The 13,925-nt window shown below is 39.6% G+C and overlaps 1 protein-coding gene across 3 annotated transcripts in view; it reads left to right on the top strand.

Moving 5' to 3' along the window:
- LOC133652695 (dedicator of cytokinesis protein 5-like) overlaps nucleotides 1–13,925 on the top strand; it is a 74,310-nt gene that overhangs the window by 55,934 nt on the left and 4,451 nt on the right. For 2 of the 3 annotated variants that reach the window (XM_062051708.1, XM_062051707.1), the window contains exons 29-47: nucleotides 710–880; nucleotides 963–1,063; nucleotides 1,953–2,011; nucleotides 2,243–2,397; nucleotides 2,737–2,822; nucleotides 3,044–3,200; nucleotides 3,308–3,348; nucleotides 3,410–3,500; nucleotides 3,581–3,700; nucleotides 5,270–5,359; nucleotides 5,824–5,928; nucleotides 6,297–6,438; nucleotides 8,543–8,624; nucleotides 8,701–8,785; nucleotides 8,934–9,020; nucleotides 9,111–9,287; nucleotides 10,458–10,541; nucleotides 10,619–10,756; nucleotides 10,969–11,129. In XM_062051708.1, the coding sequence (XP_061907692.1) occupies nucleotides 710–880; nucleotides 963–1,063; nucleotides 1,953–2,011; nucleotides 2,243–2,397; nucleotides 2,737–2,822; nucleotides 3,044–3,200; nucleotides 3,308–3,348; nucleotides 3,410–3,500; nucleotides 3,581–3,700; nucleotides 5,270–5,359; nucleotides 5,824–5,928; nucleotides 6,297–6,438; nucleotides 8,543–8,624; nucleotides 8,701–8,785; nucleotides 8,934–9,020; nucleotides 9,111–9,287; nucleotides 10,458–10,541; nucleotides 10,619–10,756; nucleotides 10,969–11,129 (2,132 nt within the window). Of the gene's footprint in view, nucleotides 1–709; nucleotides 881–962; nucleotides 1,064–1,952; nucleotides 2,012–2,242; nucleotides 2,398–2,736; nucleotides 2,823–3,043; nucleotides 3,201–3,307; nucleotides 3,349–3,409; nucleotides 3,501–3,580; nucleotides 3,701–5,269; nucleotides 5,360–5,823; nucleotides 5,929–6,296; nucleotides 6,468–8,542; nucleotides 8,625–8,700; nucleotides 8,786–8,933; nucleotides 9,021–9,110; nucleotides 9,288–10,457; nucleotides 10,542–10,618; nucleotides 10,757–10,968; nucleotides 11,130–13,925 lie in introns of those variants that run through there. The other variant, XR_009826609.1, reaches the window with a different exon arrangement.

Genomic DNA, 13,925 nt, shown 5'->3' with positions numbered 1-13,925 from the left:
CACACACACACACACACACACACACACACACACACACACACACACACAACTCCCACGAACCCCGCTCCTGCTTCCCCGACCCCACTATCACCCTGCATTTGACACATGCGCACATAGCTGCTAGGGATATGCCTGTATAGTATTCTTTAATTTTGGACCTCCAGAATCAGGATTTGGGTCAGCAGTGTGAAATTCCGTCTGAAAACCTTTGACAAGTTTACTTCATGTCTGTCCCCGCCCATCAGGACGTTTCAGAGTGTAAAATACAATTTGCCTTGGAAATAAAAACGGATAATTTATTTTGTCCAACACAGGCAAATTTTAGCTGTATTGATCCAGCGAGTTGCAGCGACTGGCAAAAATAGAAGCTTTGAGTATATTTATCGCATGGATCCGGAACGACAACGCCATGGCGGTGGAAATGGACACATTAACTTGAACAAAAACGGTCGGAGCCGTCACGCATCCTGTGCAAATCAGGCGTCACTGAAACAACTGCACATTAAAAGACTTTATTCCAGGCCATTTGCTCCACCTTTCTAGATAGTCAAAATGTTCATAGCAATGTCGTGAAGAGGATGCCCGTGCGTCTTTATCACAGTAAACCATCAAAACATGATTGCTCCTTGACAGGCACCAATGCCAACTTTTGGATCTAACATATTTCTCAGATCGTAGCACACTTAGAATGATTTTGCTTTTATCTCAGGACTTCCTCATGGAGACATTCATCATGTTTAAGGACCTCATGGGGAAAGTCTTTCCTGCTGACTGGATGATCATGAACCTGGTCCAGATGCAGGTCTTTCTGAGGGCCATCAGCCAGTACTCTGATGTCCTCAACATGTATTTTTTAGACCAGGCACATTTTCAACTACAGGTGTGTTTTGCCTTTGACAATGTTGCTTGGTTTGCATTCAAACATCATGTTCATTTTGTGACAATGATTTTAAATTTCACAGCTTTGGAATAACTACTTTCATCTGACGGTGGCATTCCTCACTCATAAGACACTTCAACTGGAATCTTTCTCCCAAGAGAAACGCAACAAGATCTTGAACAAGTAAGATCTTTGTATTCATTTTTGTAACTCATGCCAGCTAGTTTTGCTGTGCGATACTAAGTTGTGTAAAGCTCACTCACTCCTTGACACCTTAAGGACACAAAGTTGACAGCCCCTGGCTTTAAGCTCATTTGCTAGCACTGCTCGACTTAACCCTCAATTAGTGGAGATTACATGCACAACACAATCGAAATGTTGTCCATCCACTATTGTAGTTTCCTAATGAAGCCTTAGCTTGACGCTCCTCTACTTTCTCCTGCTCCGCTTGCTGCGGCAACAAACAAAACTCCTCTTCGTTTTGTATCATTTACTTGTGAACTCAATCATTCAAAAACGTAAAACAATAACGACGTGGGAACAAATGAATGGCAAAATGAAGCAAGTTTGTTACAGTTAAAAAGACTTAGAAAAAGTAAGAGTAAGGTCAAAAAACTGTGTGGCTGGATTCCACCATACCTGACTGCCATTACCCATAATACATTGTGTCCAAACCATATTACCACACAGATCCTTCCGCCATATATGCAATTAAACAGTTACGTAATCATCACCGTATTAATGCAGTATAAAATAGTACGTCATCAAATTATTCAGACAAATGTAATAATTACAAATAAAGTGTACCTTATAATTTTTCCAAGCATGCAATATATACATTTTTGTATTATTTAAATAAAGTAAATAGTCCCCTTTTGGCTGAATAAATATAAATCACCTTCCATAAAATGTAAATAAACTTCAACATCATGTAGGCTCCTACAGGCACAAAGTACTCATTGAGAACAGACTCATTCAAATCCAAGCAATACGTCTTGTATTTTTTGGTTTGAAAAATGTAACCATGATGAAATTGCAAACAGCTCCTTTAACTGATTGACATTTGCTACAGATATGGCGATATGAGGAAAGCAGTGGGTTTCAAGATGAGAGACATGTGGCACAATCTTGGTGAGTATTTAGGACCACCTCAGTGTTGTTAATCATACATGTTTGTGAAAATGCTCATTTTATTCCAGCCAGTAATGCAGGCAACATTTGTTATTGTTCTGTTTCGCTGTGCTCTTTTGTTTGCTGCATTATCAGATTGTCCTATGCTTGTTGGTGGATGAAGATGCAGTTTATTGCCTTCTCAAATCACACTGTTATCCTTCTGAGTGGTAATCCTTTGTTGTCTTGCAGGCCCCCATAAAATGAAGTTCATCCCAGCCATGGTCGGACCCATTTTGGAGGTCACTCTTGTGCCTGAGCCAGAGCTGAGGAAGGCCACCATTCCCATTTTCTTCGATATGATGCAGTGTGAGCACAATTTCAGCCCTGGGCGCACATTTGAAACGGTACAATCCCCAATGTAATGCACTGTGGTGTTTTGTTGCACTACCACAGTTGTTTGACGCATCATTTGTGCTGTATTTTATTGTAAGCCTTTTTTGTTTTTGCCTGGCAGCTCTTTCCTATACAATCTATTTAGGAAAATAATGTTTAAAGTTAGAAATAGTCAAACTGTATGGGTTCAGGATGCGTCAAGTGACTGACACTTGAATATGTAGACCTACAATCATCAATCAAAAGATCATTGTGTTGATTTAGTTCAGAGAAGTACAGAAAACAAAAATATTTACCCAGATTCAAGAAAACATAATTACTATAGCATAATACCATGTTTTTCTTTTCAGTTTGAAAATGAACTCATAACAAAACTGGATCAAGAGGTTGAAGGAGGACGAGGAGACGAACAATACAAAGTCCTGCTGGAAAAGACGTAATTCTTAGCCTTCCTTTCTCCTGATATACAAACGTTGAATTTTTGGAGCAAATGATACGTTAATTGACATAGAATTAGTTAGAAACTTCAGCCAATTGCCTTATTTTGAGAATAACTGGGAATGTTAAATAATGAATTGCTTTGTCAGCTGGAGAACAGCTTTGACCAACTCCTTTACAGATGGAGACTGTGTGGTGAAAGAGTGTTTGTACCTGCAGGTTACTGGAGCACTGCAGACGCCACAGATATCTGTCTCAGTCAGGTGAGGAGCTGGCACTGCTGCTGAGCAGCCTGCTGGAAAATCTTCTGGCATACCGCACCATCACACATGATGAAAGTCCTGAGCATCGAATGAGCTGTACTGTCAATGTGTTGGTACGTCCTGTTCCTATATGCTCACTACACCATTTGTGTTTGTAGTCAATCAATTATACCTTCAAACAGACATCTGAGACATGTAACTAATGTATTCTCCACTTTAGAACTTCTACAAGGAAAAGAAGAGGGAGGACATTTATATCCGGTGAGTCAGGCATCTGAATGTTGTACTGAATGTGCGTTACTCATGTGTTTGTCATGACCAGGTACTTGTACAAGCTGCGGGATTTACACCTGGACTGTGAGAACTACACAGAGGCTGCCTACACTCTGCTGCTACATGCTGAATTACTGGAGGTCCGCAACACACTCAAATGTTACTTTTGACATGCTAGGATGCTGCCTTTTATTTACACTTGCTGTTCATTCTGAGCCAGTGGTCTGATAAAGCCTGTGCAGCTCACCTGATCCCTCGAGACGGAAAGCATGTGTGGACGCAACAGGAACTGAAAGAACGGCTCTTCCAGGAGATCATATGTTACCTGGACAAAGGCAAGGTGTGTATTCCCATTTTTGCTCAGGTCTCGAATGAATTATTGCAAGCAGTCCTCAGAAAGATGCTTGGAAATTGGGGGTGACAACAACTGCATTTTCTCTCCTTAGAGGCTGTCACTGTCCTCTTAATATTTGCACATTTTGTAACTCGCTGTCCGCAGGTATATCTTGGATATATTAAATCACGTCCACATTGCAGGCATGCTGCTTCCGCTCCAGACAATCCTGTGCGAGTTGCTTACGTCATCACAAGATCCGCTTTCGGCAGTGCTTTTTCAGTGACCGTCTTTTTTCAGTGGCCAAATTTTGGGTGCATCACTCGTCAATAGTGTGCAAATAATAGGTTAAATATATCCATTTATATATTATATTACTGTAACGACCTCAGTGTTTCCCATAAACTGTCAAGATACCTGTGGCGGTGGGGGCGTGGCTATGGGCGTGGTCACCATGACATCATCGAGTAATTTGCATAATTTACTACAATGATATGATTTTCTCTGAAAAGGCTCAAAAAATGTATACTGACTAATTAATAATAACAGTTTTGTTTTAAACGTCCATCCATCCATCCATTTTACAATATAATTACAACACTTTATGTACATATTTATATACAGATTTGAACAATAAGTTATTCACTGAAATATATTTATTAATTGTGGTTCTTACAAAAAATATATCTTATAAAATATAAAAGCTAAAATGTCTCTTAAAGCTCTGCCCCTTTAATTAGTGCATACTAAATAATTTAACTTTAGCCTACTACTACAGCCATATTATTTACCAGCAACATAAAGTGAAACAGAGGCAGAGGTGTCCTGCCACAGTCAGTAACAAATAAACAGAAAACAGTAGTGGTCAAATACAAATAAGGCAACAAGAGAAGTATCCTACACTTCCCTTTTGTAAAGCAAATGTGAACAGCCTATATGGGCATCTACATCAACTATATGATTTGCTTGAGAAGCTAGAAAGGACCGCCACAAATAAATGAATGTGTGGGAAACACTGGACCTGCTGGTGTTGATGTTTGTGTTTGTTTTTATATGTGCGTAGTTCCCATGGTCGTGAAAGTTACGATTGGCAATAATAGTTAAAAAGAGCACCGGACCTCAGGCGGCGACCAGTCCACTTAAGAGATTTTGTTGTCAAAGGACTTTAAAAAGGGGGGATAGTATCACAACCTGCTGGTGTTGATGTTAGTGTTTTTGTGTGGTAATGTTCAGAGTTCCCATGTTTGTCTCCGTACCATGCCTGGAAGGTGATTGGCGTAGAATGAGGAATTATTGTTGTGTCTTAGAGTAAAAGACAAAGATAGACATGTGATGGAATTGAGTTTATGTTAGCATAAGATTGGCAATAAGAGTAAAAAAATAGGGGCGGACTTTGTGTGACTTCTTCTGAATGCTACTTTCATTTGTTTTCACGTTAAAAAAAAAAAAACATTTTTGAAGGTGTGGCGGCTTTTATTTGCTGTGGCAATTATATGTAGGGGAAACCCTGCAAAGCTCTGCGTGGTGCGCTTGTGTTTATGCCTCCTTTGAACTGACTTATGCACATGATCTTAGATGTGGGAGAAGGCCATTGAGCTCGGCAAGCAGCTGGCCAAGATGCACGAGAGCCACATGTTTGACTTCATGGAGCTCAGCCAGCTGCTGGTAAGAAGCATGCGCTTTATAATTCAACCCTGAACTAAATAGCAGCACACCAAAGGATTATTTCACGCAACATCCCAAAAAGTAAAGATACATTTCAAATGTTCTCTCATGTGCTGTAAAATATGCTTAATGAATGAGAGCAGAAATGTGTCAAGCTGCCAAAGGCTGAGTGCAATTAGTTTAAAAAAAAAAAAAAAAGATAAATGTGTGTTTGTCTACAAATGCAAGTTGAATTTAAATGTATCTTGAAAAACTAGGTTGCAAACTTCTCATGTTTAGTACTTAACTGTAATAGGCCCCCTGCTGTGTGTTTGTATAACAAGCAAAATGAATCGCATGTAACTGTGTTGTTTTCATAATCGTTATCGACAGTAACCGGTTGTAAATCATTTTATTCTGTCAACACATACCAATGATAGACAGCAACAGATACTATGTCAACATTTTGTTTAAATCTCTTGCAGAAAAAACAAGCAGAGTTCTATGAACAAATAATGAATGCCATGCGACCACAACCAGAATACTTTGCAGTGGGCTATTATGGTCTTGGATTCCCTTCTTTCCTCAGGGTAAGAACTGACTGCTTATTTCATTAAATGAAGTAAATCTCCTTTTCCAATGAACTAGCTCTCTGAAACATTTGTAAAGATATGCAGTAATGCTATTTTTATGTCAACACCTTTTTGATGGTGCAATAGCAAAGTAACAACAACTTACTATATTGAAGCTTTTGCACAAACACACTAAAAATAATGTATTTTAATCTCTTAACAAGGTGAGACAATATCTTGGTTTATTCTTTTAATAAGCAACAAAAAAACAATCATTTTTTTGACACATTCAAGAAACTTGTTTGACACAACTCCAGATACAAGAAGGGATACTACCGTAGTTCAATGTATGTGATTATGTTCAAAATTGACATTTTGTGTTCCAGAACAAGATGTTCATATACAGAGGCAAAGAGTACGAGTGGCTTGAAGACTTCAGTTTAAAGCTGCTCTCTCAGTTCCCAAATGCTGCTCGGATGACCAGCACAGCGCCTCCTGGAGACAACATCAGCAACTCTCCCGCACAACGTATCCTCCAATCACCTCCTTATTTTAATGTATCCTCCAATCACCTCCTTATTTTAATGTATCCTCCAATCACCTCCTTATTTTAATGTATCCTCCGATTACCTCCTTATTTTAATGTATCCTCCAATCACCTCTTTATTTTAATGTATCCTCCAATTACCTCCTTATTTTAATGTATCCTCCAATCACCTCCTTATTTTAATGTATCCTCCAATTACCTCCTTATTTTAATATATCCTCCAATCACCTCCTTATTTTAATGTATCCTCCAATTACCTCCTTATTTTAATATATCCTCCAATCACCTCCTTATTTTTGGAACATTACATTTTGAGCTGGATGTGTTGTAAATTGGTATGAAGTTTTGTAAAACACTTTTTAGGGCAAGACAAAATGTTAGTTTTTTTATTTTCTTTTTAAATACGCTAGTATTTTGTTTGTAATCCTTTCCAATATTTTTTTTGTAATCCGTTCCAAAAAGTTTGACGAAAACCAAATGGTGTTCCCATAAAAAAAATCATGTAAATCCAAACAGACTGTCATAGAGATCAAAAATAGTAACACAAAATATATTTTATAGGCGATAATTATAGTTTTACATGCAGCAAAATATCTAAAAATAATGAATTAAAAAGGTAAAATTCTCTTTGACCTTTTTATTGAAGACTGCAAAAGAGAGCCCCAAGGACACCACCTTCGTACTTTATGACAAGTTTTTCTTCTAGTGATGCATTCTTTATTAACTCCCCTTAGTGGTGTCGTGCCATGTTTTATGGGCTTTTGTCAAAAATAACTTTCTTTATAATGGGAAAATGTAAAACATGCAATATTTCTAAAAAAATAAGTTGAGAGTGGAATATTTGAAGTTGGGTAACTACAGCTTTGAATAAATCAATCATTCATGACAACTTTCATTTTGCTGCAGTAGACAATTAGACAAATATATTATTTTTACAGTGCTTACTGAGTTAGAATGAGAGGGAAAGACATGGTTGAGTTTGTTCACAGAAGTAAAGATCATTTCTATTGCATTTCAGCCGTTTAATGGCAGTTTAAGCTCATCAAAGCTCTGAAAATTGTGCATTGTTTTTTGATGTCATCTGGTGGTAACATGATGCAATTACACAGCAAAACAATATTTTCTTTTTTTTTAATTGGCAAGAATGAGGTTGATTTTCATAGATAAACCATAGTAATATACCAAGAAAACCCTTCAAACTGAACAATCATATCACATAATCACAGGTAATGCCCTAGTTTGTTCGGCCGGCGCAATGTTTTGTCATACCATAAGCAAAAAGGTACCGTAATTTCCGGACTATAAGCCGCTACTTTTTCCCCTCGTTCTGGTCCCTGCGGCTTATACAAGGGTGCGGCTTATTTACGGCCTGTTCTTCTCCGACACCGACGAAGAGGATTTGGGTGGTTTTAGTACGCAGGAGGAAGACGATGACACAATGATTAAAGACTGACTTTTCATATACCGGTAGGCTGGTTATTTTGATAACGTACATGCGAGCACTTCGTTTTACTTTGCACCGTTGTATTATTTGTACTCTGCACGAATGCTGTTCGCCATGTCAAAGATGTGAAAGTTTGATTGAATGATTGAAAGATTTATTGTTAATAAATGGGACGCTTTGCGCTCCCAAACAGTCATCTCTGTCCCGACAATCCCCTCCGTGGTAGCAGGAACCCCTATATACTACGCTAATTACACATCAAAACCCTGCGGCTTATAGTCGGGTGCGGCTTATATATGGAGCAATCTGTATTTTCCCCTAAATTTAGCTGGTGCGGCTTATAGTCCGGAAATTACGGTATACAAAAACTAGGGAACATTTCTGGCAACATTTTGGCAAAATGGAATCTTGAGAAGTGATCATTGTGCCACTGTATTGTTCTTAGGATTGTTTCGTAAAGTACACGTTATCTCATATGTTGATGTGGGGGAAACTGAAAAGATATGAATTGCCATCAAACTTCTCAATTCTGTGGATGCAAACTTACATTCACACAGTCACCAAATTAAGAAGAAAAAAAATAGTTTGATTTAACTTCTCCATCAGAGTATTTCTTTTCTTTATCCTTATCTGAACTTTAGACATCCAGTGCTTTACAGTCAAGCCGGTGCTTGTTGTCCCACAGCAGTTTAAAGACAAGGGGGTTCCAGAGCAAATATTAAAGTGAATAACAGAACCATCAGACATCCTGAGATTTATAATTCTATCAGCCAGACTCACAAATTATTTTTTCTTGCAGTTATTACCGAACCAATGAAGTGGACCAATTCCAGTACTCTCGGCCCTTCAGAAAGGGTGAAAAGGATCCAGACAATGAGTTTGCAGTGAGGGGCTTTTAATATTCTTGACAGATTAAAGATCATATCTGTAATCTCACCACCATAAATTCCTCCAAATGTATAAGCATCCTTGTGTTATGTGGCTGTAACTCAATTTTCTTTATATTTTCTTGTCATGAATGGATCCCTGCAGACCATGTGGATTGAGAGAAGCACTTATTTTACTGCCTATCACTTCCCAGGGATTCTGAAATGGTTTGAAGTCAAATCTGTCTCAGTGGTAAGAAGCAGCGCTGTTATGTTTTTTCTATTCAAAGCCTAGCATTAATCTAACTCTTCTTCATTCTGATAAACAACCTTCTCTTTGCAGGAAGAGATCAGTCCGCTGCAGAATGCCATCGAGACCATGGAGATGGCCAATGAAAAGCTGAGTAACCTGGTCCAACAACAAGCCTGCGACCGCTCCTTGTCCATCAACCCATTGTCCATGATGCTCAGCGGCATTGTTGACCCTGCCGTCATGGGCGGCTTCTCCAACTATGAGAAGGTCTTCTACAGCGACACACTGTTGGGATTTTAGCTGCATGTAGGATCAGACTCTCTATGAAAATAATTGAGTTGGGAAATGATTTGACGCGGTTAGTGTGCCAAATTACACACCTAACAAGTAATGAAGCTTGCCTGTTCAGTTATTGGATCAAGATGTCTGCACAGCACCTAAAGGCCCTTTTATGCGTCTATATAATGTCTATTTTCATATAGATTTTATGATAAATTATATGCAATTAATCAAGAATGCAGTTTTGCTCAATGTCAGTGTTTCCAAAAGGACTGCATTCTGTTTGGTGTCATTTTCTAATTTGCATAATTGGCCTTTTGCAAAAAAGTGAGTAAAAACAAAAAAAGGAGAAGAAATATGTTTAGAACTACAAATCAACCTTCAATTCTTTTTGCTTTTTTTTTTTAAATTTCCAAACAAGATGCAGTCTCCTCTGTGCACTTTCAGTCGTGGGAAGTGTCCACAGCAGCACTCGCGGTTACTGCTTTCTTGTCAGAGTTAAGTCTCTTAATTAGATCTGTTGTTAATTGCTTTTTTTTTCTAGAGGGGGTCTAATTAACCCGCTAAAAATAGCAAAGTTGCTGAGTCAGCAACATTGATCCTTCTTGCTCTCTTCTTATTCTCTGGCGCATAACGAGGTAGAGGTGGGAAAAATGATCGATTATTTGACGTTTCCCGATTGAAACGTGGACGATTGTGAATCCGTGGACAGATGTCTAAATATTGATTGTTTGTTAAATGAAGTAAAGTTGTCCCTCGCCACGTCGTGCTTCAAACATTGCTGCTTTGCCACACCGCAGAGTTTTATTAAAAAAAAAGCTAATTCTACAATTTATTAAGAAGTTTCAAGTAGAAAATGTCTAAATCAAGTAAAAGTATTAATAGTACAGTAGTGTTGGCCACTAGAGGAGAGCAAATCAATCAGTATTGTGGTCACTGATTGGCTCAGCCTCAGGAAGACTTACTATATTGAATTATAAGGTGACTAAAGGGTTATTGAATGTCTAGAGACAAAAAACATGCATCATCCTATACAAATATACTTGATGTGTATGTTTAACTAATACAAATAGAGACCATCAGTTCTTGCTCTGTTTACAAAGGTGATCATTTAAAGTGTTCATGTGAAAAATGCTTGAAAATATCTGTCCTCCGTAGGCATTTTTCACTGACACCTACATCCACGAGCACCCGGGAGACCGCGAACGTATTGATTCCCTTAAACACCTCATCGCCCTGCAGGTAAATCTGTGCACCCCAGTTTTGTTGGCAAAAGCTCAACATTGCGTAACTCTTCAAGTGCCTGTCTTCCCTTTCAGATCCCTCTCTTGGCAGATGGTATCCGCATCCACGGGGAGAAGACGACCGAGCAGCTGAAGCCCTTACACAACCGTCTGGTTACTTGTTTCCAGGACCTTCGGGAGAAAGTGGAGAAGCATTACGGCGTCATAACCTTGGTGCGTTGCCAAGTGCAAACTCAATTTAAAGGAAGAAAGTGCCAACTTAAGCCTTTGGCCTCCTTCACTTCCTCCCGCATTCAAAGCAGAGTGTACATTATATTAGTCCAGGCTAATAAATTGTAGCTGCTCCTTTGTGGCTGGCGTCTGTCATTGTGTGCCTCCCCTGCATGGATTCTCTAATGATGCTTAATCCTATTTGTGTGTCCCAGCCCTGCTCTCTCACTGAGAGGAAGAAGAGTCGCGTAGGCTCTGTTGTGATGCCCTACATCCTGTCCTCCACACTGCGTCGCATGTCCACTGTCTCAACCCTCTCCAGCGCCTCCAGTGGCTCTGCATCATCCGACGGACATTCCTACATTTCCTCCCAAGAGTTAGTCCCGCTCCTTTTGTCCAAGTTTGTTGTAGTTTGCTTTGTGCTCCTTTGACTCTACTCTCCCATCTGCGCTGAGGTCTTTTTTAGGCACTTGAAGTTATGCACCTTCTTCTTGTTTGTGTAAGTTAGGCAAAAGTGCTTAAAGGGGAGCGATTATGCAAAAGCAACGAGTCCGCCATAAACTCAATCTTTTTTTCTGTGCTCTTGTTGTGGGGCAGACTGGCTCGTACATGCAACCTTCGCTGTTGCCATTTCTAATACAAAGTAACCCATAGTTGGGACTTCTATCAGTCAGTTGACTCCGTATAGAAGCGCAACAAACTACAACATGAGACGGTCAGAAAGCGGCTTGTAGACAGTCTGTAAAACATCATCTGAACAAAGAACCACCATCACATGTTATGTAGACCACAAGGAAGTCTTTTAAATGTAGAAAGAAAATATCATAATATGACCCTTTAAGTCGTGGAAAGTGAACCAATTAGGCGGATGACACCTTTTTTTTGGTTGTGGTAAAGTCATGAAGCTTGGAGTTGTACTACCACTTGTGAATGTCATTGACGTTCATGAAAAAGATCACTTTGAATGTGAAAAGGCGTTCTAAATGTACGCGGTGCTTGTCACATGAACATGTGTCACCATGGTGATGTAGTGTGTGTCTGCACGCTACAAAAACTACTAAATGTGTGTTTATGTGTGGGAGTTTGGCAGTTTAATATCACCTGTCAAAATACAAATTGAATCCATTAATAGGTGCTACATGATATATGTATTTTGACTAAATAGTCATGGTTTAATGATCACGGTCCAGATACGTGTTAGTACCAGGATGTTCAAACATGACCATGAAATGCTCAGTCAGTCACAAACAAGGACGGGGCGAGGGTCACCACTTTGTCAACAAATGCCTGAGCAAATTGTTTAAGAACAACATTTCTCAACCAGCTATTGCAAGGAATTTAGGGATTTCACCATCTACACTCCGTAATATCATCAAAAGGTTCAGAGAATCTGGCGAAATCACTACATGTAAGCGGCAAGGCTGAAAACCCACATTGAATGCCCGTGACCTTGGATCCCTCAGGCGGTACTGCATCAAAAAGCGACATCAGTGTGTAAAGGATATCACCACATGGAACACTTCAGAAAACCACTGTCAGTAACTACAGTTGGTCGCTACATCTGTAAGTGCAAGTTAAAACTCTACTATGCAAAGCCAAATACATTTATCAACAACACCCAGAAACATCGCCGGCTTCGCTGGGCCCGAGCTCATCTAAGATGGACTGATACAAAGTGGAAAAGTGTTCTGTGGTCTGACGAGTCCACATTTCAAATTGTTTTTGGAAATATTCGACATCGTGTCATCCGGACCAAAGGGGAAGCGAACCATCCAGACTGTTATCAACGCAAAGTTCAAAAGCCAGCATGTGTGATGGTATGGGGGTGTATTAGTGGCCAAGACATGGGTAACTTACACATCTGTGAAGGCACCATTAATGCTGAGAGGTACATACAGCTTTTGGAGCAACATGTGTTGTTATCATGGACGCCCCTGCTTATTTCAGCAAGACAATGCCGCATTATGAAGCCTAAAATACCACAAAAGAGACCCCGGACTGTTGAACAACTTAAGCTGTACATCAAGCAAGAATGGGAAAGAATTCCACTTCAAAAATGTGTCTCCTCACTTCCCAAACCTTTACTGAGTGTTGTTAAAAGGAAAGGCCATGTAACACAGTGGTAAAAATGCCTTTTTTGCAATGTGTTGCTGCCAAAAAAAAAAAAAAAAAGTATCTCAGTGTGAACATGAAATATCTTGTCTTTGCAGTCTATTCAATTGAATATAAGTTGAAAAGGATTTGTTGTATTCTCTTTTTATTGAGCATTTACACAAGGTGACAACTTCACTGCTTCTGTAGAAGTGGCAACAGCGGGTGATGCATGTGCATGTACGAGCCATTCTCAAGCTCTTTGGGTAAATCTCTACCATACATGAAGATATCTGCTGACCTTATGTGTTGGAAAAACCTCACACGTTGTGCAAGTTTCAAATGGCTCGTTTGGAGGAAGGCGAGATTGTTTTAGAAATATCTCAGCTATGCCTCCAGTTTGTTTTCAACTTTTTGGGACTTCTGCAGATGCCAAACACATAAAACATGTACCAATAGGTAAGAAAAGTTGGTTTTGCGTGACAAGTCCCGTTTAAGATGAGGGAGAGAATGCCGTGCAGCAACTTAAGTGAGACTAGACTTATGTTGTCTAGACGTACACACAGTGAGACTAGACTTATGTTGTCTAGACGTACACACAGTGAGACTAGACTTATGACAACGTACACACAGTGAGACTAGACTTGTGTTGTCTAGACGTACACACGGTGAGACTAGACTTATGTCGTCTAGACGTACACACAGTGAGACTAGACTTATGTCGTCTAGACGTACACACAGTGAGACTAGACTTATGTTGTCTAGACGTACACACAGTGAGACTAGACTTATGTTGTCTAGACGTACACACAGTGAGACTAGACTTATGTTGTCTAGACGTACACACAGTGAGACTAGACTTATGTCGTCTAGACGTACACACAGTGAGACTAGACTTATGTTGTCTGGACGTACACACGGTGAGACTAGACTTATGTTGTCTGGACGTACACACGGTGAGACTAGACTTATGTTGTCTAGACGTACACACGGTGAGACTAGACTTATGTTGTCTAGACGTACACACGGTAAGACTAGACTTATGTTGTCTAGACGTACACACAGTGAGACTAGACTTATG

Source organism: Entelurus aequoreus, linkage group LG06, assembly GCF_033978785.1.
Source record: "Entelurus aequoreus isolate RoL-2023_Sb linkage group LG06, RoL_Eaeq_v1.1, whole genome shotgun sequence".
In the NCBI taxonomy this organism is placed as follows: Eukaryota; Metazoa; Chordata; class Actinopteri; order Syngnathiformes; family Syngnathidae; genus Entelurus; species Entelurus aequoreus.
This window is presented reverse-complemented; position numbering and strand designations above follow the sequence as displayed.